Genomic DNA, 19,432 nt, shown 5'->3' on the forward strand with positions numbered 1-19,432 from the left:
CCAAGTGAGGCTACTTGCTGAGTGTGGTAGGGGAGGAGCAGCTTTGGAGGGGCACTGCCCTGGGTGGGTCCTCATGGAAACACCAAGGTTGGGGCGAGGGTGAACAGTGTTACCAAGATTAATAGAGAGTGTCAGGTACAACACTAAACAGCATCAGGCCAGCTAGGTTAATGAAAGGGAAAAAATGGCACCTACTAGTACTCTGGTTCGAGAGAAAGTTCCAACAGATCCCTGTCCCTCTAGTACACACCCTAAAATTAGTCAGTGTTTCACATTCATGTATCACTTAGGTGCTTTTCAAATTGCTGCCTCTGTGCCAGAATGCAGAAAGAGCACAGCCTGAGTTTCCCGCAGTCCTTTGGCTCTCCCAGACATAAGCCTTACTGGGTTTCAAAACCAGATGTTATGGGGCCTCTACTATCTGGTCCAGGTCCTCCAGGCTAGGGCTCAGACCCTTAGCTCTTCAGGGATGACCTCTGCAGTTGTAACACCCCCCCACACTTATGAGTCACTCTGTGAGGAGTGGGGAACAGGGTACATCCTGACTACACTTGTCTCTACCCTTCCTACCCATTTTGGTGTGGCTTTTACCCTATATCTGTAGTTGTAGAAAATCTGTTCTTCCAGTCTTCAGGTTCTCAGAGATAGTTGTTCTCTATGTGGTTGTAGTCTTGGTGTCAGTGAGAGGAGTGAGCTCAGGATCTTCTTTCTCCACTATCTTGAGCTCGAAGCCAGGAGCCTTCCCCTTGCATGCTGTTTAGCTTGCCCTTAAAAGTTGTTCTTTGTTTTGGTGCTCTGCCCCTGCCCTGAAGGCAATTTTGAAAGAAGTTCTGTGGGTAATATGCTTCAAGCAGCATCACATGCTACAGAGAAGTCATTTTTAAAAAAAGGAAGAGTCAATTGATGCAATAAACTTCATTGTCTTGCTTCAAGAAATTGCCACAGCCACCACACTGACCAGTCAGCAGCCATCAACATTGAGGTTACACCCTCCACCGGCAAAAGATTGACTTGATAAAGCTCAGGTGGTGATGGTTAGCAATTCTTAGCAATAAAGTATTTTTTAAAAGATTTTATTTATTTATCTTTAAAGGGGAAGGGGAGGGGGGAGAGAGAGAAATATCAATGTATGATTGCCTCTCATGCATCCCCTGCTGGGAACTGGCCTGCAACCCAGGCATGTGCCCTGACTGGGAATTGAACCACCATCCTTTGGTTTGCGAGCCCACGCTCAATCCACTGAGCTACACCAGCCAGGGCAGCAGTAAAGTATTTTTAAATTACCATATATAAATTGTTTTTTAGACATGATGCTATCGCACACTTAATAGACTGTGGTATAGTAACAACTTTTACATGCATTAGGAAACCAAAAAATTAGTGTGACTCGATTTATTGCAATATTTGCTTTATTGCGGTGGATTGCGGTGTCCTGGAACTGAACCAGCAGTATCTTTGAGGCCAGCCTGTAAAGGAGTAGAAAAGAGTTCCCCTGGTTTTTTCTCAGTGGACAAGTTCAAGGAATATACAATTTGGGGAAAGTGTTAAAGTTTTCATTCATGTTTGTATTTCAGGAAATAAAAACCACCTTGGCCAAATTAAGATGGGTTGGCAATGCTAATAATTATACATTGGTATCAGTATATAACCTACTTAATTATTTAGTAATGTATACTTCAGTTGCATATAATGAAAGAGATAACTAACTCCATTACCCTTTTTGTGTAAATTTTTTTCTTTCAAAAATATTTACCTGGATAGAAACTAAAGGATAAATACCAGTAGAAAGCACTCTACTTATCTTAAAACAGAAAACTCCTACAGGGAAATTTCTATTTCTCAAAGTCCATGTGCTGTAAAATGAAACATATTTGGGAACACACTAAAAGAATGCCTGACTTAACCAGCAGTGGCCCTGGAAAACCACCCGTGTCTTGGGAGTTGGGCACTGACCAGACCAGGAGGGTGTTTGTGTGCTTGGGTGCATACCCTTCTTTCTAGGCAGAAGGGTAAAGAGAAGGAATGCTCTAGCACAGGTGCCCAAAGTAATTTTATAGTTTGTTTTTCAGATATGGTTTAAAACCTTATAAAAACTCTATTGCTTCTGTTCAGAAAAGTGTGTTTAAGTGAGCTGTTATAAACTGTTGCCACCCTTTCAAAAAGGAAGTCTTAGAAATTGGTTTTATTTTTGATAATCACTCCTGTGGAGAAGAGAAAATGCAGATAGGTGAGTATATTGCTGTAAGAACTGGCTAAATAGGCATATACCTACCAGCACCAGAAACATAGGGGGTGGGAACAGAATCTTGATGATACCCCAGACTTTAGAAAAGAGCACTTCTTGGTAGTGCTGAAACAGCACAGACCTCTGATGGATAGAACAGCAAACAACATATTTAGGTGCTTAAAGGAGTTAAAAATGACCTGTGAGTGAGGCTACTTCTGATTGCCTTAAATATAAGACAGTAGATGAGAAATCTGGAGGCCAGGTTGCTCAGGGCTGTGCAGTGTTGGAACATTGAGGTCTGGAGCCACGCTTCTCTTTCCTTCTTCCCATTCTGCCACCCTCAGCACAGCCCTGGCTTTGATCTTTAGATTCGTCCCCTCGTGGTCAACAAATGGCTGGTGTAGCTTTCAGCACCTTGTTGTTACAGGACCAGATCCAGAAGGTGTTGTTTTCTTTACAAGTTTCTTTTCTTGGGAAAGAGAACTTTTCCCAGCCCAGTTCTCAGGGTGCCCCTGACCTGAATTGGATTATATGACCTCATTCTAGTGGTAATGAGGCTAGGAAAACAATATTTAACCTCTAGAGTGGGAGGTAGGCTTTGCCATCAAGAAGTACCACATGGGGCTTTGGCATTTGGAACAGGTGCATTGCAAATTATTATCTTGTAGCTCTTACTGTGTGCCAGGCACTGTTTTGAGTGTTTACAGATATTTTATGCACAAGATCTTTGTAGCAGCTCTGTGTTTGGTAAACTATCATTATTTCCATTTTACAGATGAAGAAGCTGAGGCACAACAAGGTTATATTTTCCAAAGTCACACAGCTAGTAAATTACAGAATCAAGTCCATGTTCTTAACTGTTACAGTGTGTTGAACTGTGATGAAAGTAAAACTCTAAGACTACCGGGTGATATTGTGCCATTCAAAACATACTTTGGGCCCATTTGTCAAATTGATAGCTGGCAGCTTTGTGTCATAAGAGGGGCACTGGATTTAGAGGCAGTACCTGTATTTTGTCTTGGGCCCTAGCGTCTTATCTGGGAAATGGAAGTAAAATCCCTCTGTGGTCGATGGCCAGAATACATGAGTAAATAAACATGAAACATCTAACACGGTGATTTGCATGCCATATGGGGCTGAGGCTGTAACCTGAACGTCAGGTCGGAAGAGATCAGTAAGAGGTAAGTTGGCGTGGAAACCATGGTTGTAAAACATGGTCATAGCCTGTGGAGGATTTGTAGTTGCCTGAAAAACTGAGGATACTGGGCAGCTTCAAAGAAATCTAGTCTAGCAGAGCCGGCCAGGTTACACAGAGAGGTGCAGAAGGGGAGTCCTGAACAGAACAGGGGTTAGGTTGTCTTTGGAGACAGACCACTTTAGTCATTTAGTCAGCCCAAATACTACCTACTCGGCATTAAGAGGGTTAATTAAAAAACAACAACAACAAATAGTTCTCCTTAACTCTCAGGCACCTATATTTTTGTAAGCGTTTGAAGATAAGTCTATAGCTTGAAAATCTTAATATGCTTCATATGGACATTTGTGGCTTGAATTTACAAGGTAATACACATGGAAGTTTATTTCATTTATAAAGCAAGTTATGTTTTGATATGAAGGAATTCCAGTTAATATTTTTATTAGGGAAAAAAAGCTTTAAATGGTTTCAGGAGTAGAAAATAAAAAGGGTTCTTTGAATAACATGAAAATTTATAAAGCTTTAAGAAGACAGATTTTTGCCATTAAGAAGAGCATCACTGCATTTCATAGCAGCAGCCTTTTTTAATCATTGCTTTTTCCACTTTAAATTCGTTTTTTCTTAGGATGATGCCTCAGTAGTTGCCTCAGTGAAGAATTAGACTTGGCAGTTTTCATTGTAGCAAGGGTATACTGAAAGCTGAATGTTCATGCTCAGTCAAAAATGGTAATAAAAAACATAGCACCCATTTATTTACTTATTGTATTCTTATCTGCCTTAAACTAGATTAGCAATACAGAAAATCTAACATTGCTCTTTGACATTTTTTATTGTTTGTACGAGTAGATTATGACCTGCTAATGCCTCTGACATTCAAGGAAAGGATGAATTCAATTAATATTTATTGAGCCCCAGCAGAGTTCACGGAACTCTAGTAAATACCAGAAAATGCAGCTCAGTGTGCAAGTAGGGTAAGAGGTTTCAGTCTGGAAACTAGAAGACAGACAATTACTGCTGAGAGAAGAGAAGGGGTTATGTAAGAGAATTGGTTATGAGAATTCAGTTTGAAATCTGGAATAATACTAAAATTCCCAATTTGAATGATACTTTCTTTAATTCAAAGGTTAATTTTCTTGCTGCTGGTAAGTCGGAGGAGCAAATGAGGTTTTTTAAGTATTGTGCAAACTTATTTCAAGTAAAATCTAATGTGTTATGGAGGTCACCTTTAGAGTGAATAACAGTTGGAGAAGATAAGCAACTTCCCAGGTAAATACAAGCTCTCGATACCTTACCTTTGAAAAGCATCTTATGACTTAAAACCCATCTGCCTCTGACTGAGCACACAGCTTCAGCCTGCTGGGCAGGCTCGGTGACAGCACACACGGAACAGCTCTGCGGGAGAGGAGAGGGGATGTTCTCTGGCCCACAAGGCGGCTGGTAGAGGAGACTGACCCGTGCCCTGGTGTGACAGCAGTGACCCACCAAGCTGTGACACAGAGTTACTCTGGAGGACGCATTTCTGATTTAGATAGATAATTCCCACCTCATTGTCATTGGTGAAGTGGGGAGACCAGGGAAGGGAGTCCAGTCGGGAAGGAAGCAGCTGTAATGTGGGAGTGGAACAGTTGTGTGGAATCTGTGGCTCTGCAGACGGGAGGAGGAGCCAGCCAGGATATCAATAGCGGTGGCCACAGGGGCTCCCCAGGCACTGTGGCCCTAGACTCAAAAGGGAGGAGACTTTCATGGTGGAAAGATGAGCAAGTGCTAAATGTGGTGGTTAGCAAGGACCAAACAGGGAGTTTGTAGCCAGATCACTGGTACTTTTCAGAAATAGTGTCATTATTTCACTTCTTCTCCCAACTCAAGTAGGATGACCTGACTTATTTCCACCATGGCTCTGCTGTCACCAGTACAACCTCTCATAATCTGTGTTTGGAAAGCATTTCAATTCTTCATTTATTGAGAATTTGCTTTGTGTGAGCATTAAATTAAGCTGTGCTCTTCCTGGTGAGAAGATGCGAGGGAGTGGCCGTGGCTGTGGGTACCATGTGGTTGATGTAGTACAGAGGCCAGTAGCATACTGAGGCATGTCTGTCTATCCGAATGTGTTCAGATGCCATTAAAAATTAAAAATGAAAATATAAAGGCACTTGGGAAGGCTGCCACTTCGCATGCAGCCTCAGGCCATTAGCAGGGAGAGTCCGCAGGCCTGACTGATCAGATGGGGGTGATGTGGCTGATGCTGGCAGTGGTCCCAGGTTTCGCGGACTCTGGAGGCACTTGTTGCCTCAGAGGGAGCTCAGCCAACTAACTACTGTGGCTGCAGTGGGTAGTGAAGTCAACCCTGCTTTCATGGGGAAGTCGGATAACTGATTATTTTAACCCCGTTTATGCTTCAGGGCACCAAGAAAATCTTCTCAAACTGGGTATAGCAGTTTTGATTTCCAGGTGCAGTACCAGACTTCTGTTGAAATTTTTAGGCTTATTGTGTAAACACACTCTCACTGAGGTAATGGGATGATTAACCTGAGATGTTTTATATCTGAGCACAGTACCTAGAAATAGGAAAAATAAAAATATTAGTGTTAAAGGTGTGTTACTGAAACGCAAAGTGTTATATTTTCCTTTAGCTCATAAATTACCATTCAAAGGCACTTGGAAGGGAACAAGAAGAAGCCAGTGAATATTGTTATAAATACTTTGTTTACATTCACTCATTTGGATTTTGGTATCAGATGAGTTCTGGGATAGTCTATTAAGAGAATCAGTAGTTTCACTCACCATATTGAGAATTTATTGGTGGTAGAGCCTGGTCTTCATGACTTTGCCTTGTTTGAAATGTTACCTCCTTGTAAAGTATCTGTCAACATCATGATGTGAAATAGGTCAGTAAACGCATGCTGGGCATGCTGTGAGTTCATGTGAGATGCAGTGCTGCTTTTAACAACTTTTTTCTTTTAACTCAAAACTTTTAATCTTTTCTTGTAAATGTCTGATATGTGTGCAGTTTAAAACAGTCACCTACCAACACAGTTTTCAGATAAAAACGCTAGTATGAAACCTCAAGGTAACATAGAAAATGGTTACCCACAAGCAAATAACTAACTGTAGGCTTGATGCCTTGTCTTTAAGACTGAAATTCCTTCTTCATTTTACTGCATTGTCCTGATTTCTTCTGTTTGCTCATTGCCTTTTTAAGGGGTCCTTTGTGCTTCATTATCGTTCTTTATGATGTTGTCCTAGCTGAATTTCTTCAGTTTGCCTTAGGCTTTTCTTGTATTCTGGATCTCCCATTATTTTTATTGTCCACCAGCTACTGTTTCTGCATACTGATTAAAACGGATGGCTGCCTCCTCCTTCCACCAGTGTGTAGCTGAGTGGGGAAGGCAACGCCTGCCCCGAGGTGCAAGTCCAATGAATTCTCAGTGTTTGCGCAGGCGTCTGTTCTCTCATAGCAGCCGTTGTGTGGGTTGGTCTGAGTGAGGTCCCCCATATTCGAGGAGGTTTCTGTGTCTCTGGGTGTACACACGTGTATTTTGTGCACACAAAATGTAACCCATAAGATTTCAATATTTTTCTTACATTGCATTACTTAAGCCATTTAATTTGAATAGACTTTATTTTTTCTAAATTTTTAAATTAAATGTACCTGAAAAACTGTTTTCACCATCTTGATATTCTGTTGTGTTGGTAGCCTCTTGAGCTTTTATTCATTCAGTCATCAAGTTAGTGGACCATGTATCAAAAGGATGCATTGAACTCCCAGTGATTTGCGAATACTCTGTTAACTGATAATATGCCACAGTTGGTTCCCTCAGCCCAGTCAGCTCAGTGATGACCACGCCCACCTGTTCCCTCCCTATAAAGTGAGAAGGTGCAGGGCTTGGTAGGAGGAGAGTGGAGTGGGGAGACATGAGAAACTGTGGGCGTGGAGCTGAATGGTTTTTGAACTATTTCTGTTGCTGCTTCTCTTAACTTAGTACAAATAATTATAAACTATTTTAAAATTGCATTTATTTTCAGAATTTTCAGTGATTTCTTTTTGATTAGGTTCCGTTGTAAACACATGACTCTTGATGAAATGTGGTTTAAGGGGAGGAGCACTCACTGGTCTACAGGTCAGAAGGCTGTTCTAGTGCACGTTTTTCGGTACTGAACTGGGGAAGTGACACTGGGCAGGTGTTTTAATCTCTCTGTGCCCTGGTTTCTGTAACTGGAGATAATGGAAAGAGATGCCCTTTCCATATTTTATGGAGACAAAATGATAACCTTCAAACATTCTATAAAAACATCTGGGAAACATGTTTATGTTGGTGGTAATGATAACTAGTCTTAACTGTCCCTTTTGATTTTTTTTAATTCCTCACCCAAGGATATTTTATCAGTTAGAGAGGAAGGGAGGGAGTGGTGAGAGAGAGAGAGAGAGACATTGATACGAGAGAGAAGCATTGATTGGTTATCCCCTGTACATGCCCCAACCAAGACTGAACCAAAACCTAGGTATGTGCCCTACTGGAAATTGAATCCGTGACCTTTCAGTGTGTGGGACCATGCTCCAAACAACTGAACCACACACCTAGGGTTGAACTGTCCTTTTTACATACCGAAACTGAAAAGCACAGCCTTCAAAAGGAATTGAAGCAATCTTTTTTAAAGGATGTGTGCAGCAAGCCAAATGTAGTGAGTCAAGTTAGCAGACATTGAAATGTTAGGAAAACCATTGGAAACTTGCCTTTACTGATTTTGCAAGGCTGAGTTTTCATTCAGGTTAAAGGTTTGTTTTTCAACAGTTATGTGACTGCACAGCTTTTGTGGTAACAATGAAAATTCATGAGGGTGAAATCTGACATGTTGGGGGATTGTGGGTAGAAGAGTTGGGTAAGGTGACCACAGAGCAAGCATGTTGTAGAAGGGAGAGCAGAGGAAGATCACCTGTGTCCACCACAAGGCCGTACAGAAGGAAGTGTTGGCCAGGCCTGGAAGAAAGTTTGTGTATTTTTGGAGCTAAGCAAAAATTTTGCCCAATCACTCGAAAACAGAGTCACAGCAGTCACTGTTGCTCATTCTGAATGATTCCGAAGTTGCTTGGACTTTACATTGTGAGTTAACTTTCATGGCAGCTCCACTAATTGTGGTAGGTGGTAGCAAAGACAGCCCAAGTGTGTTGTTTGTGCAGAATGCCTTTTTGAGACTTAAAAGACCAGTTAAAAAATTATTTTTGTAATATAATGTGAAAATGGAGCTCTTTACAGTGCAGTGGTAGATACACAAGTCATGTTACCTTCAGGGAAGGAAGTGAGCTGTGCGGGTTTTATATTAAGAACTGTGGGTATTTACTGTTGTGTTTCTGTAATGACAAAAGTCTGCAGCCCACTTAAATGCCCTCAGACGTGAATGAGTGAATAAATCACTTATTGAATAGGTCCATACAGTATCATAGAATGCAGTCAATCCCCACCCCCCACAATTCTATTTAAAGAAAACTGTTTGTATTGTACATACATTGTTTTAAGAATGTTTATAAGCATATGTGTGAAGCCTAGAAAATGTATAGTTAGGGCCTTTTTTGTGGCAAAATACACATAAAATTTAGGGTTTTAACCCGTTTCAAGAGTACAGTTTAGTAACATTAACTACATTCACATTATTGTACAACCATCACCATCATTCAGGGTAGGGAAGTGTTACTCAGGTTGCTTTTAGAGTAAAAACTGAGTAAGATTACAACCTAAGGCTTTGCTGCTGTTCTTTGACACTAGACAAATTTAACTTTTGTTTCCATCTGTAAATGAGGATAGTACCTCTCTCATTAGCATTGTTATAAAGATTAAGCAAATGCATGTGTGTTTATGTGTGTGTTTGTATTTTTTCAAGCCTTATATAAAACAAACACTATATACTATATGTTGGCTGTTATTTTTACTAGTTACATGTGTGATCCTAAGGGTGTGAAGGGTAAAATATGACTTCAGAAACCAAATAAAGTGCTCTGTGTTTTTATAGATTAGATAACTTACTACTAGATAGGGTTTAGATCTGAAAGTATAAATAAATTAATATTCTTAGTGGAGTATGATGTACTACTTAGACCAGTTACAGTCTTTAAAAGATGCAGAGTATAAAAGTAATAAAAACAGATCATGTGCTGTGCTAGAGCAACCTTGGTTCTCACACAGTGCATCCGTGGCTCAGCACTGTTTTGGCTTAGATGGACATGATGGTAAAAATGAATTGATACTATTTTTTAATTCACCAAGGGAAAAGGGTTAGTAATAGTATTTTCTTAGGATTTTTCCATAAATTTGTCCTAATTGCTAGTATTTGTTATTACTTGAACAAGCAAAATAATTTAACTGTAAAACCAGAAATAATTACTTATATACCTGTCAGCTTTGTCTTTTTTTTATACTTTTTTTCTTGGTTGTACTCTGTTTTGGGGAGGACACGTGCTTCTGTTTGAGTGGAAATTGCAGATACATATAATACAGGCATGTTCTGGTTACTGAATTGAACATGTCTTTGATGTGGCTGTTTCCCTGTCCCCCTTCCCCCTACAGTTTGTGGGTCAGAGCACCACTGGCTTACATGTCCTTGGATTGCATTTATTTAACTGAGCTGCAGTGATACCACAAAGGTGGTCCTTTAGTTGTGCTTTTAATCTAGAAGTTCTTGTCCTTTTAAAATATTTTATTCCTGGTTTATATTTACATGATGTACTGTATACTTCATGTAGGTGGAATGTGGAATGGACTAGAAAACATAAAATAAGATCTTCAAAGAGGTCTAACTTAAAATGTTTCCATTTTAAAAGGGTTAAAAATGAAAAAATTACTTTCATATATGAGTTACTTGCATGTTTTTATGTCACAGTTGTGTCTTAGCTTAAAATTCTATATGTTATATATTAGTAATCTGTGCATTGCTTTATTGCTTCAATCTTCATTTGTACATAGTGAATGTGTAATACATATGATTCTGATAATGTATCACTGGAAATGACTGGAAAATATTTGCAGTTGACCTCTTCCAAACCTTTTGTGGATTTCACACACTCTTTTATAAGCTAGGTAGTAAAAAATACTTTGTGGTAATTTATTCATTGAAATGAATAATTTGTGATTCCCTGAAGTTTCAAACAGGATATGTGATACCAATTTCTATCTTTCTACTTAAAAAAAGAGAAGAAACCCATGAGTTTCTCTGGGTTGTGGAAGAAATATCCAGGACATGACAGCCCTTCCATTATTTTTGTCAAATATTTACGTATCTGTTCTGTGTAAGACATCTCACTCAGTTTTAAAGAACTTTTAAAAGATGACTGATTTGCCTTTTTACAAGTGTATGATATATCAAAAGCAGATCAAATAAGATCACAAATTGTTAAAACAGAAGCTCAAATGGGATGTAAATCCCAGAGATTGGAGTTATGATCTTCTGAACTGTTGGCTGTGGCCACAAGAAACTGACCTGTGGGGGATGTTCCATGTCCTGGAATTCAGTGCTTGCAGATGCCACCTTACTCCACTCCACCTCCAACCTTACACTTTGTAAATTCCACGCTAATGTAAACAGGAGATACTTAACAACATTTTTTGAATGATAGGGTGAGCAGGAAGCTGGTACAGGGTGTCGGCACCCCATCAGAGTTCCTTTCCCGGTACAGTTCAGTGGCTTGGTACTGCCACCGTGGAAGTGGCTGTCCTTGAATACAGAAAGGGTTTGTTTCAGAGTTTCATGAATACATATGTAGAATCGGTAGTGTTTTATTTCCCTTCCTCCCTTCCTTCTTCTTCCCCTTCCTCCTCTTCCCTCTCTCCATCCATCCAGTTTTTTTCCCTTATAGTAACTTTAAAAGTCAACATTTCAAATCATCAACATTTTTTTCCAAAGTAGGTATTGACGATACACAGTGATATCCAAAAAACACTCACATACATTTCTGAAGAGGCACTGTTTGTAAGAATGTGGTATCAGATCCCAGCGTAGCCAGTAAACTCAGAAGTAGTGTCTGTCTCATGAAGTTTGGGATATTAAATGAATTAACGTATGCAAAGTAGTCAGAACAGTGCTGGGCACATAAGGAAGTGTCAGGGTACAGAGCAATGTGATGTCATTTGTTAAAAAGGGGTTTTTGGATATGAGCCTAGAATGGGTGTGTGTACAGAATAATTTGATGTCATTTGTTAAAAAGGGGGTCTTGGATATGAGCCTAGAATGGGTGTGTGTATATAAATACACACATACACAAAGTCTATTTGGGTTTACAGAATGAGTATAAAATATGATGGGTAAAAATTGTTTCTGGGAGAATAAACAAAACTGGAAATGGTTACTTTGATGATGAGTGTCAACTTTTTCAACTGTTCTTTTAGCCATATATTTTTAAAATAATGCCATGTTTCAAGTATTAAGAGATTCTGTTTTAAGACAAGAATTTGTTCTTCTTAGATGGTCCTGCTGAGGCACCAGTGGCCAATGGGAACACGACCACAGTGCCCACTCTGAATGATGATCTGGACATCTTTGGACCAATGATTTCAAATCCCTTACCTGCAACTGTCATGTCCCCAGCTCAGGTATGTGATAAGAATATGGTCTCACATACTCACTGCTTATTTACTTTCTGCAAAGTTCTGAAATTTCAACTTTGAAAGAATTATTTCTGAGGTGTCACTGATATGAAAGCTCCTGTTCTTTAGACCATGTGTTGACAAACTAAGCCTGATGCTTGTTGGCAAATAAAGTTTTATTGGAACACAACCACTCCCATCATTTACATATCATCTGTGCCTGCTTTCACACTGAAAACACAAGTTGAATAGTTAGAACGGACACCATATGACCCACAAAGCCTAAATAATCACTGCCTAAGGTTTGCTGACTTTTGCTTTAGGAAAACAGGGGTGTTTACAATGAACAAGTGGGAAAACCCAGACTATTGTAGCCTTTCCTGAGATCAACAGGGTCACTTACTTAGAGTTCATAAACTGAGTGTGTAACTACAGACTGGAGGCTGGTAGTTCTTTCCTTCTGCTGTACTGAGCCATCCCCAAGTAGTGTTCACTTCTGGCTGCAGGAAAAGTAAAAATGAGAACTTCTAGACAGTTCCATATTCATATTCTTTATTATGAAGAGAAATTGTTTTAAGTTAGCCTTCAAACCTTTTTTATTTTAGTGATTTTTAAAAAGCTATTTAGAGCATAATATTAATGGTCAGGATTTTTAGGTGAAGAAATTTTGAATTGCCTTCTGATTATTACATGGAATTTCTTTATTTGCCTGTATTATTTTTAATCACAAATTGATACTTTAAATACTACTTCAGCTTTATTGAGATGTGACTGGCAAAATTATAATATATTTTAATCATAAAACATAATGATTTGATATATGCATACATTGTACATTTTTACTTTTTGGGTAGGTATGAGAACACAAGTTCTACTCCCAGCAAATTTCAGTTATACAATAAGTATACTGTGTTTTGCCACGTATAATGTGCACTTTTTTGCCCAAATTTTTGAGGGAAAAATAAGGGCAAACATTATACATAGGTAGTACTAATTCCATATGTAAATACTGTGAATTTGTTACCAGTGCATAAAATTTCTTGTGCCCTGTATGTATTCTTATGTTTTGTAACTATTTGTTACATAAAATGTACCATAATATGTTAAAAATAAATGCTAAAATTCCTTTATAATATAAAAAACGAGTATCTAAGTAAATACATAAATGAATTGAAAAATTAAAATGAAAAAAATTTTTTTGAAAGTTTAGGCCAAAAACATGGGTGCGCATTAGACACAGGAGCGCATTAGACACGGCAGCACATTAGACACAGCAAAATACGGTAATCAGCTGTAGTCACCACATTACATTGCACTTTAGATCCTCAGACCTTACTCCTCTCAGCTGAAAGTGTGCATTGTATTTTTTATTTGTACCCTGAAAGGGTTACCCAGCCCCCTGTATTTCCTCCACCCCTACACGTACAAGTGCTACCATGCAGTCAGTTGTATGGTATCTGTCTTTAAGGTGAAATACTAACTTTCAGGAATATGGATAACTCTTAAGCATAAAATTTTAAGGTTTTATTTTAAATTTGTACTTTACAAATAACCAGTTTGTTTCAGGGCAGCATAATTTTTGAGGTAAAATATTTCCTTTTCTCTAGAAAAACTGAACCTAATTGGAATTGTTTGGATGGAAAGTTTTAATATGGAGGAAGTTATATCTTACTGAAAAGACTAATTACATATATTTTTGTTTTACATATCTATTGTTACGGCAGTCATTGTGTAATTTCTACCAGAATTGAGCACATGGATTTCTTAGGAATATTAGTTTAAATGCCTGTTATCAAAATCGTCTTCAGCATTAATGTTTATTTTCAGAAAAATAACTTCATTTTATGGCTGACCCCCTTCTCTCCCACTCCCCGGATGAAGTGTTGCTGCTGATGTTTCAGTCGACATTAATTATCTTGTGAAATTGTGCAGGTTTGGGTGTGCATGTGTTAAAAAAATGTCTAATGCTAATGTGGCTTTAGAAAGAAGGATTTAAGATATTTGACAGTCTGAGTTTGAGAAGCAATTTCTTTTGGTCTAGCATTCTAGCACAGTTGCTTTAGCTGCTAGACTGCCTTAGATTCCACTGGGGCATGAGAGTGGCCTTGAACCGCTTGGAGAATTAGACCCACATCTGAGGCTTCCGTGCACTCATATATTCTGTTCAGTATCAAAGCAGCAACTGCTGACTTTATTCAACTGCTGAGTATAAGTAGAGCCGTGACAAGAGTGAATGTGGATAGCTTCTGACGTCACGAGGGTTGGTCTGGCCTTCATGCTTTGGGCACGCTGCATCACTAACTGGCAGGACACCGGGGCTGGTGTTTTTAATCACACCTGACTCTCTTTTTCAGACATTGTTTTTGAACCAAGTGCCCATTTTATTGAACCCTATAAAATATTTGGTGAACAGTGAAGATCCAAATCCAGACATATTTTCAAAGTAGTATCTTTGAAATGGGGGTAGGTGGGTTAAAGTATACTTTTTATGCATAAACTGGTAATACATAACTAATTTTGGTGGGGTTTTATTACATGAAATTGATTGGAACACCAATACTGTTGACCCCTGAACGATGTGGGGGCACCAACTCCAAGCGGTCAAAAGTCTGCATATAACTTTTGACTCCTCAAAACTTTATTAGTATTTTACTGTTGACCAGAAGCCTTACTGATAACAGTCAACACACATTTTGTATATGTGTATTATATATTGTATTCTTACAATAGAATAAGCTAAAGGAAAAAAAAAACATTAGAATTGTAAGAAAAAAAATACACTTGCAGTACTGTATTTACGAAAAAATCCGGTTTAAGTTTACCTGCATAGTTTAAACCTGTTGTACAAGGATCAGCTGCACTCTGGATCCTGTATTCACTCCTGATTTTATTTTCTGAGCATAGCACAAATTCTAGTAACACACTTTCCCTCTCATGTGAACATGAGATAGATGGCTTTACTTGTCTGGCTCCTTAGTCTCCCCTAAGGAGATTGGAGATGATCACCAGAGTGTATATGTATACTGGGGGGTTGAAGGGAATTGTTCCAGTCCCTAAAGGTGACATGCAGAAGGGCACATCCCTTTCCTTTTTCATCTGTAACGTATATATACCAACAGTGTCTGGACCTGCAGAAGTGCTGTGGCCTGTACTCTCAGCCCTGGGAATTCCAGTCAGTCAGAAAGCCTTTGCTCAGGGATCCTGCAGCCTCCTAAAGCGAAAAATAACAGGCAAAATTTTTATCCTAAAGTTGTAGTACTGGCAAAGGGGACACCAGAAATAATAAATGGTCATTTGAGTGCTCACTAGCCATTTGGTTTGGCCGTCTTTAGACTATGTCCATGCTGAGGTAGATGCGCTCTACGTTACCTACCTTCATCGAAAGGAGTACCTTTGTTTAAAGCATGCGAGTATTGGTTAGGCCGCTCTAGTGAGACTGGAGTCATGTATCTTTTTCACAGGGAATAGAACTCAGGGTTTGAGCAGGTTCTCGGATTGAACAGAAACTACACATGATGAAAAGATCACTTGGTGAGGTGGCTGCTTTGTTTTCTAACAATACTGACCGTAAATACTGTGCACTCATCCCTCCTGCTGTGCGAAACCTGTCTTGTGGCCATTGAACGACTCTTTAAGGTGGGTGGTGGTGTTACCCCGTTTTGCAGTAGAGGGGAAGTGGACATTAAGTGAATGTGATGGCACAGTTACTGCAGTAAACGTGGGCTCTAATCCGGCACCGGCAGGCAGCCCCAGAGCCCAGGCTCTTAGCTTCTGAGGTCTTTGCTGCTTTGTTGGTAGTTCAGGTGCATTTGTTACATTTGGTATTTCATTGTGTCCAATTTTACACATTTCAGATCTTTCACAAAATTAAGTGGCTTTTTCTTTCTATCTAAAAATTCTTGCTTAATTAGTCATAATAGATTCAAAATATTACTCTGCCTAAGTTAGTTTGTAAGTACAATGCTTGAGTGGTAATTTATTGTAAGGCTTTTTTTGGCAAAGATGTTAAATGTTTGGATTTTTTAAAAATTCAAGGTAAATCATATACATAATTTTTAACTTTTATTTTCTACTCACCTTATTCTATATTTTGAGAAGACATACTCAGTTTTTACTAGTCTTCCTAGAATTCTTTGAAACTCCTCTTATCTAAAACAATTTCATATAAACAAATGTGATTGAAAATTAATGACTGCATAGATTGTTACACTTAGGTTATCAGTTGTGATTGGATGACACCGTGTGAAAGGTAGAAGGCACTGTGAAATTTTTTGGTTTTGTATTAAATATCCACATGTCTATTTGGGTTTGTGGACTGAGATCTGGCTTGAGAGGACAGGTGGTTAAAGGACTTCCTGTTTTCTGGAAAGCAAGTACTTCATTGGTTCTGCTGTACTTTGTTTCTGGAAAGGAGTGAAGCATTCTAAGGTTGTGGTTAAAACTGATCTAGATTACATTTATAAGAATGTTGCAGTGCAGCTTTTGAAAAGCTTGTTTTAAAAAGAAGACAGAACCAGCCTTCGCAGCACCCCCTTACAGCCTTCTGTGGTAGTACAGGTGTATTTGATTCCAAGGGACGCCAGCTCCTTGAAGCAGTAGGTGCTGAGCAATAGTGGTGCTCACAGAGCAACCACGTCCCCCTGCCTGCTGCTGAACCCATTCTGGGCAGGACGCGGTACAAAAATCAGCATCAGTCGAGCAGGTAAACACAACTTACTATGAAAGGGTTTTTGGTCTACCTCTTCTGCATTAATACATTCAAAATAGGAAACATTTGTACCTTTATCCTAGATGTTTTCATGTGGGCTGTGAGTGATCTTTAATGTCTGTTTTACCTTCTACAGTTGTTCAATTTCTAATTTCATAACTGTACTTGGATTTGAAGTAATGGATGAGCCATGTTTTAGTATGGAGGATTCAGCAACATGTTTTGGTGTTTGTCTCAGGGGACGTCCTCTGTACCAGCAGCTGCCACTGTGTCTACAGTACCATCTGGGGATCTGGATCTCTTCACTGACCAAACAACAAAGTCAGAAGAGGTGGCAAAGAAACAGCTCTCCAAAGACTCCATCCTGTCTCTGTACGGCACAGGGGCCGTTCCGCAGCAGAGCGCTCCTGGTAACGCACCCTGACCCTGCTTTCAGGGCCCGCAGTGACACTGCTAGAAGTGTATCCTTTGTGGTTATAATAGGATCAGTCATACATCTTCCCCAGTTTTTGTGTGATGGGTGCTGTGTTGTTCCAGTGTACACAACTACAGAAGTAAATGTAGTAGAGTTAAAAAGCAGGTACAGGACTCACAAAACTTTATTCATTAAGAATTAACAAGCTGTTCACATATCACTTAAAATATTGTTTCACAAGCTTATAGGAGGACATGGATTATCTTTGAAGAATTATGTCAGTTTGATTTGCATGAAGTCTCTAACTGTGTACAGTATGGTATCTTCTCTGCAAGTAAACAATAAGCAGTCTGAATTACCACCTGAATTCCAAAAAAGGTTTGAAATTTTAAAAGTAATTATAATGAAATACTAGCATGGTAAAATTTGTTGTTTACATAGTTTAAATCTGTCAGATTCTCTCAAAGTAATGAACTTCATTTCATATCTGAACTGAAATCCCAACTGTTGGCCTTACAGCCAGACACTGGGGTGGAGACTAGTGGTACAAGTCAGCAGAAATGGCTCAGCCTCTAATGCGATGCAGTCAGTCTTCACTCACAATGGATATTTTACTATAACATATTCTATTACTAGATTTATTTCTTCTGATTAAAAGTGCTCAGGTTCATAGCGGATTTGTGTGCATTTTGGAACTAAGTAGCTCTGAGAGAGTGGGGTGTGAGCTGGTCTGAGCAATAGGAGCGGCCGAACCCAAATTAAAATTTTTGCTGTGCCATCATAGAGGTGAATGCAGCTGTGTACAATAGCCCTGTTCTCGTGATTCATTTTCTTTTTTCATGTTTCTTATGATGCAGGTGTATTTATGGGACCCACAAATGTACCATTTACCTCACAAGCACCAACTGCATTTCAAGGTTTCCCGTCGATGGGCGTACCTGTGCCTGCGGCTCCTGGCCTCATAGGAAACGTGATGGGACAGAGTGCGGGCATGATGGTGGGCATGCCCGTATCCAATGGGTTTGTGGGAGGTGCACAGACTGGCGTGGTGCCACTGCCGCAGAACGTGATCGCCCCCCAAGGCGGAATGGTGGGGCAGATGAGCGCGCCCCAGAGTAAGTTCGGCCTGCAGCAAGCCCAGCCGCCCCAGTGGAGCCTGTCACAGGTAGGGGCCCTCTGCTCTCTGCCTCACCCAAAGTCGGAGAGATGAGGTTACCTTCTAAATGGTTTTGTTCACATTTAAATCTAACACGTGGCAGAGGGAATTGAGGAGGGATAATGAAGTTATATCAGAGTATTCTGTAAAGAAGTGCTGAGCATTTTGTCATTTCAATAACGTTAATATCCCTCATCTAGTTGTAACAGCTAGAAATTATCTTGGGCATTTTAAGAGACTGACTGCCACCTTTGAAATTAGCAGCAAGCTTTAACCCAGTTCCCGGGTGGGGTGTTTTTATAGTCTACTTAGACCACCCAACCTGTCTTCACTAATTTGGTGGGGCAGGAGGGAGGTATAGCTTTCACAAAGTACTCATAGTTTATAGTATAACACAAAGTTTATAGTTAGCCAAGCAGTCTCATAGTCTTACAGCACTATTTTGTGAGGGAAAGAGGCAGGTCACCAGGTCATGTGGCTACTGTTCATGGATTTATAAAAACTCTTTTTGTTCAAAAACCTTTGTAAAGTTCTATTTCCTTTTATTTATCCTATAATTAGGTTTATACTTTTAGAAAGTACCCACTAGTTCAAGAATTTCCATAAGATATGAACCAGTCTATATTATCCTGTTTCTATCTCAGTCGAGAGCTGAGAGAGGGCACATTAGTACGATCTTTAGACTTCAGTTCATGGTCCTGCTCCTCTTCCCTTTACACTTCCTAGTTGCTGTTTTTGCAGCATTTTCATGACCTTGACTCCTGCTCAGCTGTTCTACCTTGAGAGCATTCAAGGAGTAGTCTGTAGTCACTTCTCACCAATATTAGCAAAATCACTGCGTATCCTGGGAATGCTCCAAGTTATTTTTACTGTCACTATTTAAAGTAATATCTTGTATTACATTGGTCTGTACTCTCTAGGAATCTCGAAGATTATAAAGACCAAATGGCAGTAAAAGCTTTTCTGTAGCCAAAATGCTGAACCACAGCCAGCTGAGGTTAAGGTGCTGGATCAGCCTGTAAGGCATTACCTGTGGGTTCTGTTTGGCCAGTGAGCGGGCAGTTAAAACACCCTTTAGTAGGTATCTGCCCCTGCAGACACTTACGTGTCCTTAGTGATGTGATTAACACTAGTATCTGAAAAATTGCAGCTTTAAACTTG

General features: G+C 39.6%; 1 protein-coding gene across 3 annotated transcripts in view; it reads left to right on the forward strand.

Moving 5' to 3' along the window:
- The window catches only part of SMAP1 (small ArfGAP 1), a 151,982-nt gene that overhangs the window by 130,469 nt on the left and 2,081 nt on the right, over window positions 1–19,432 (forward strand). For all 3 annotated transcript variants that reach the window (XM_037158696.2, XM_037158699.2, XM_053663998.1), the window contains 3 exons: window positions 11,871–11,998; window positions 16,939–17,110; window positions 17,973–18,280. In XM_037158696.2, the coding sequence (XP_037014591.2) occupies window positions 11,871–11,998; window positions 16,939–17,110; window positions 17,973–18,280 (608 nt within the window). The remainder of the gene's footprint in view (window positions 1–11,870; window positions 11,999–16,938; window positions 17,111–17,972; window positions 18,281–19,432) is intronic.

This window comes from Artibeus jamaicensis, unplaced genomic scaffold (genome assembly GCF_021234435.1).
Source record: "Artibeus jamaicensis isolate MK-2021 breed Jamaican fruit bat unplaced genomic scaffold, CSHL_Jam_final contig_1127, whole genome shotgun sequence".
Taxonomy (NCBI): Eukaryota; Metazoa; Chordata; class Mammalia; order Chiroptera; family Phyllostomidae; genus Artibeus; species Artibeus jamaicensis.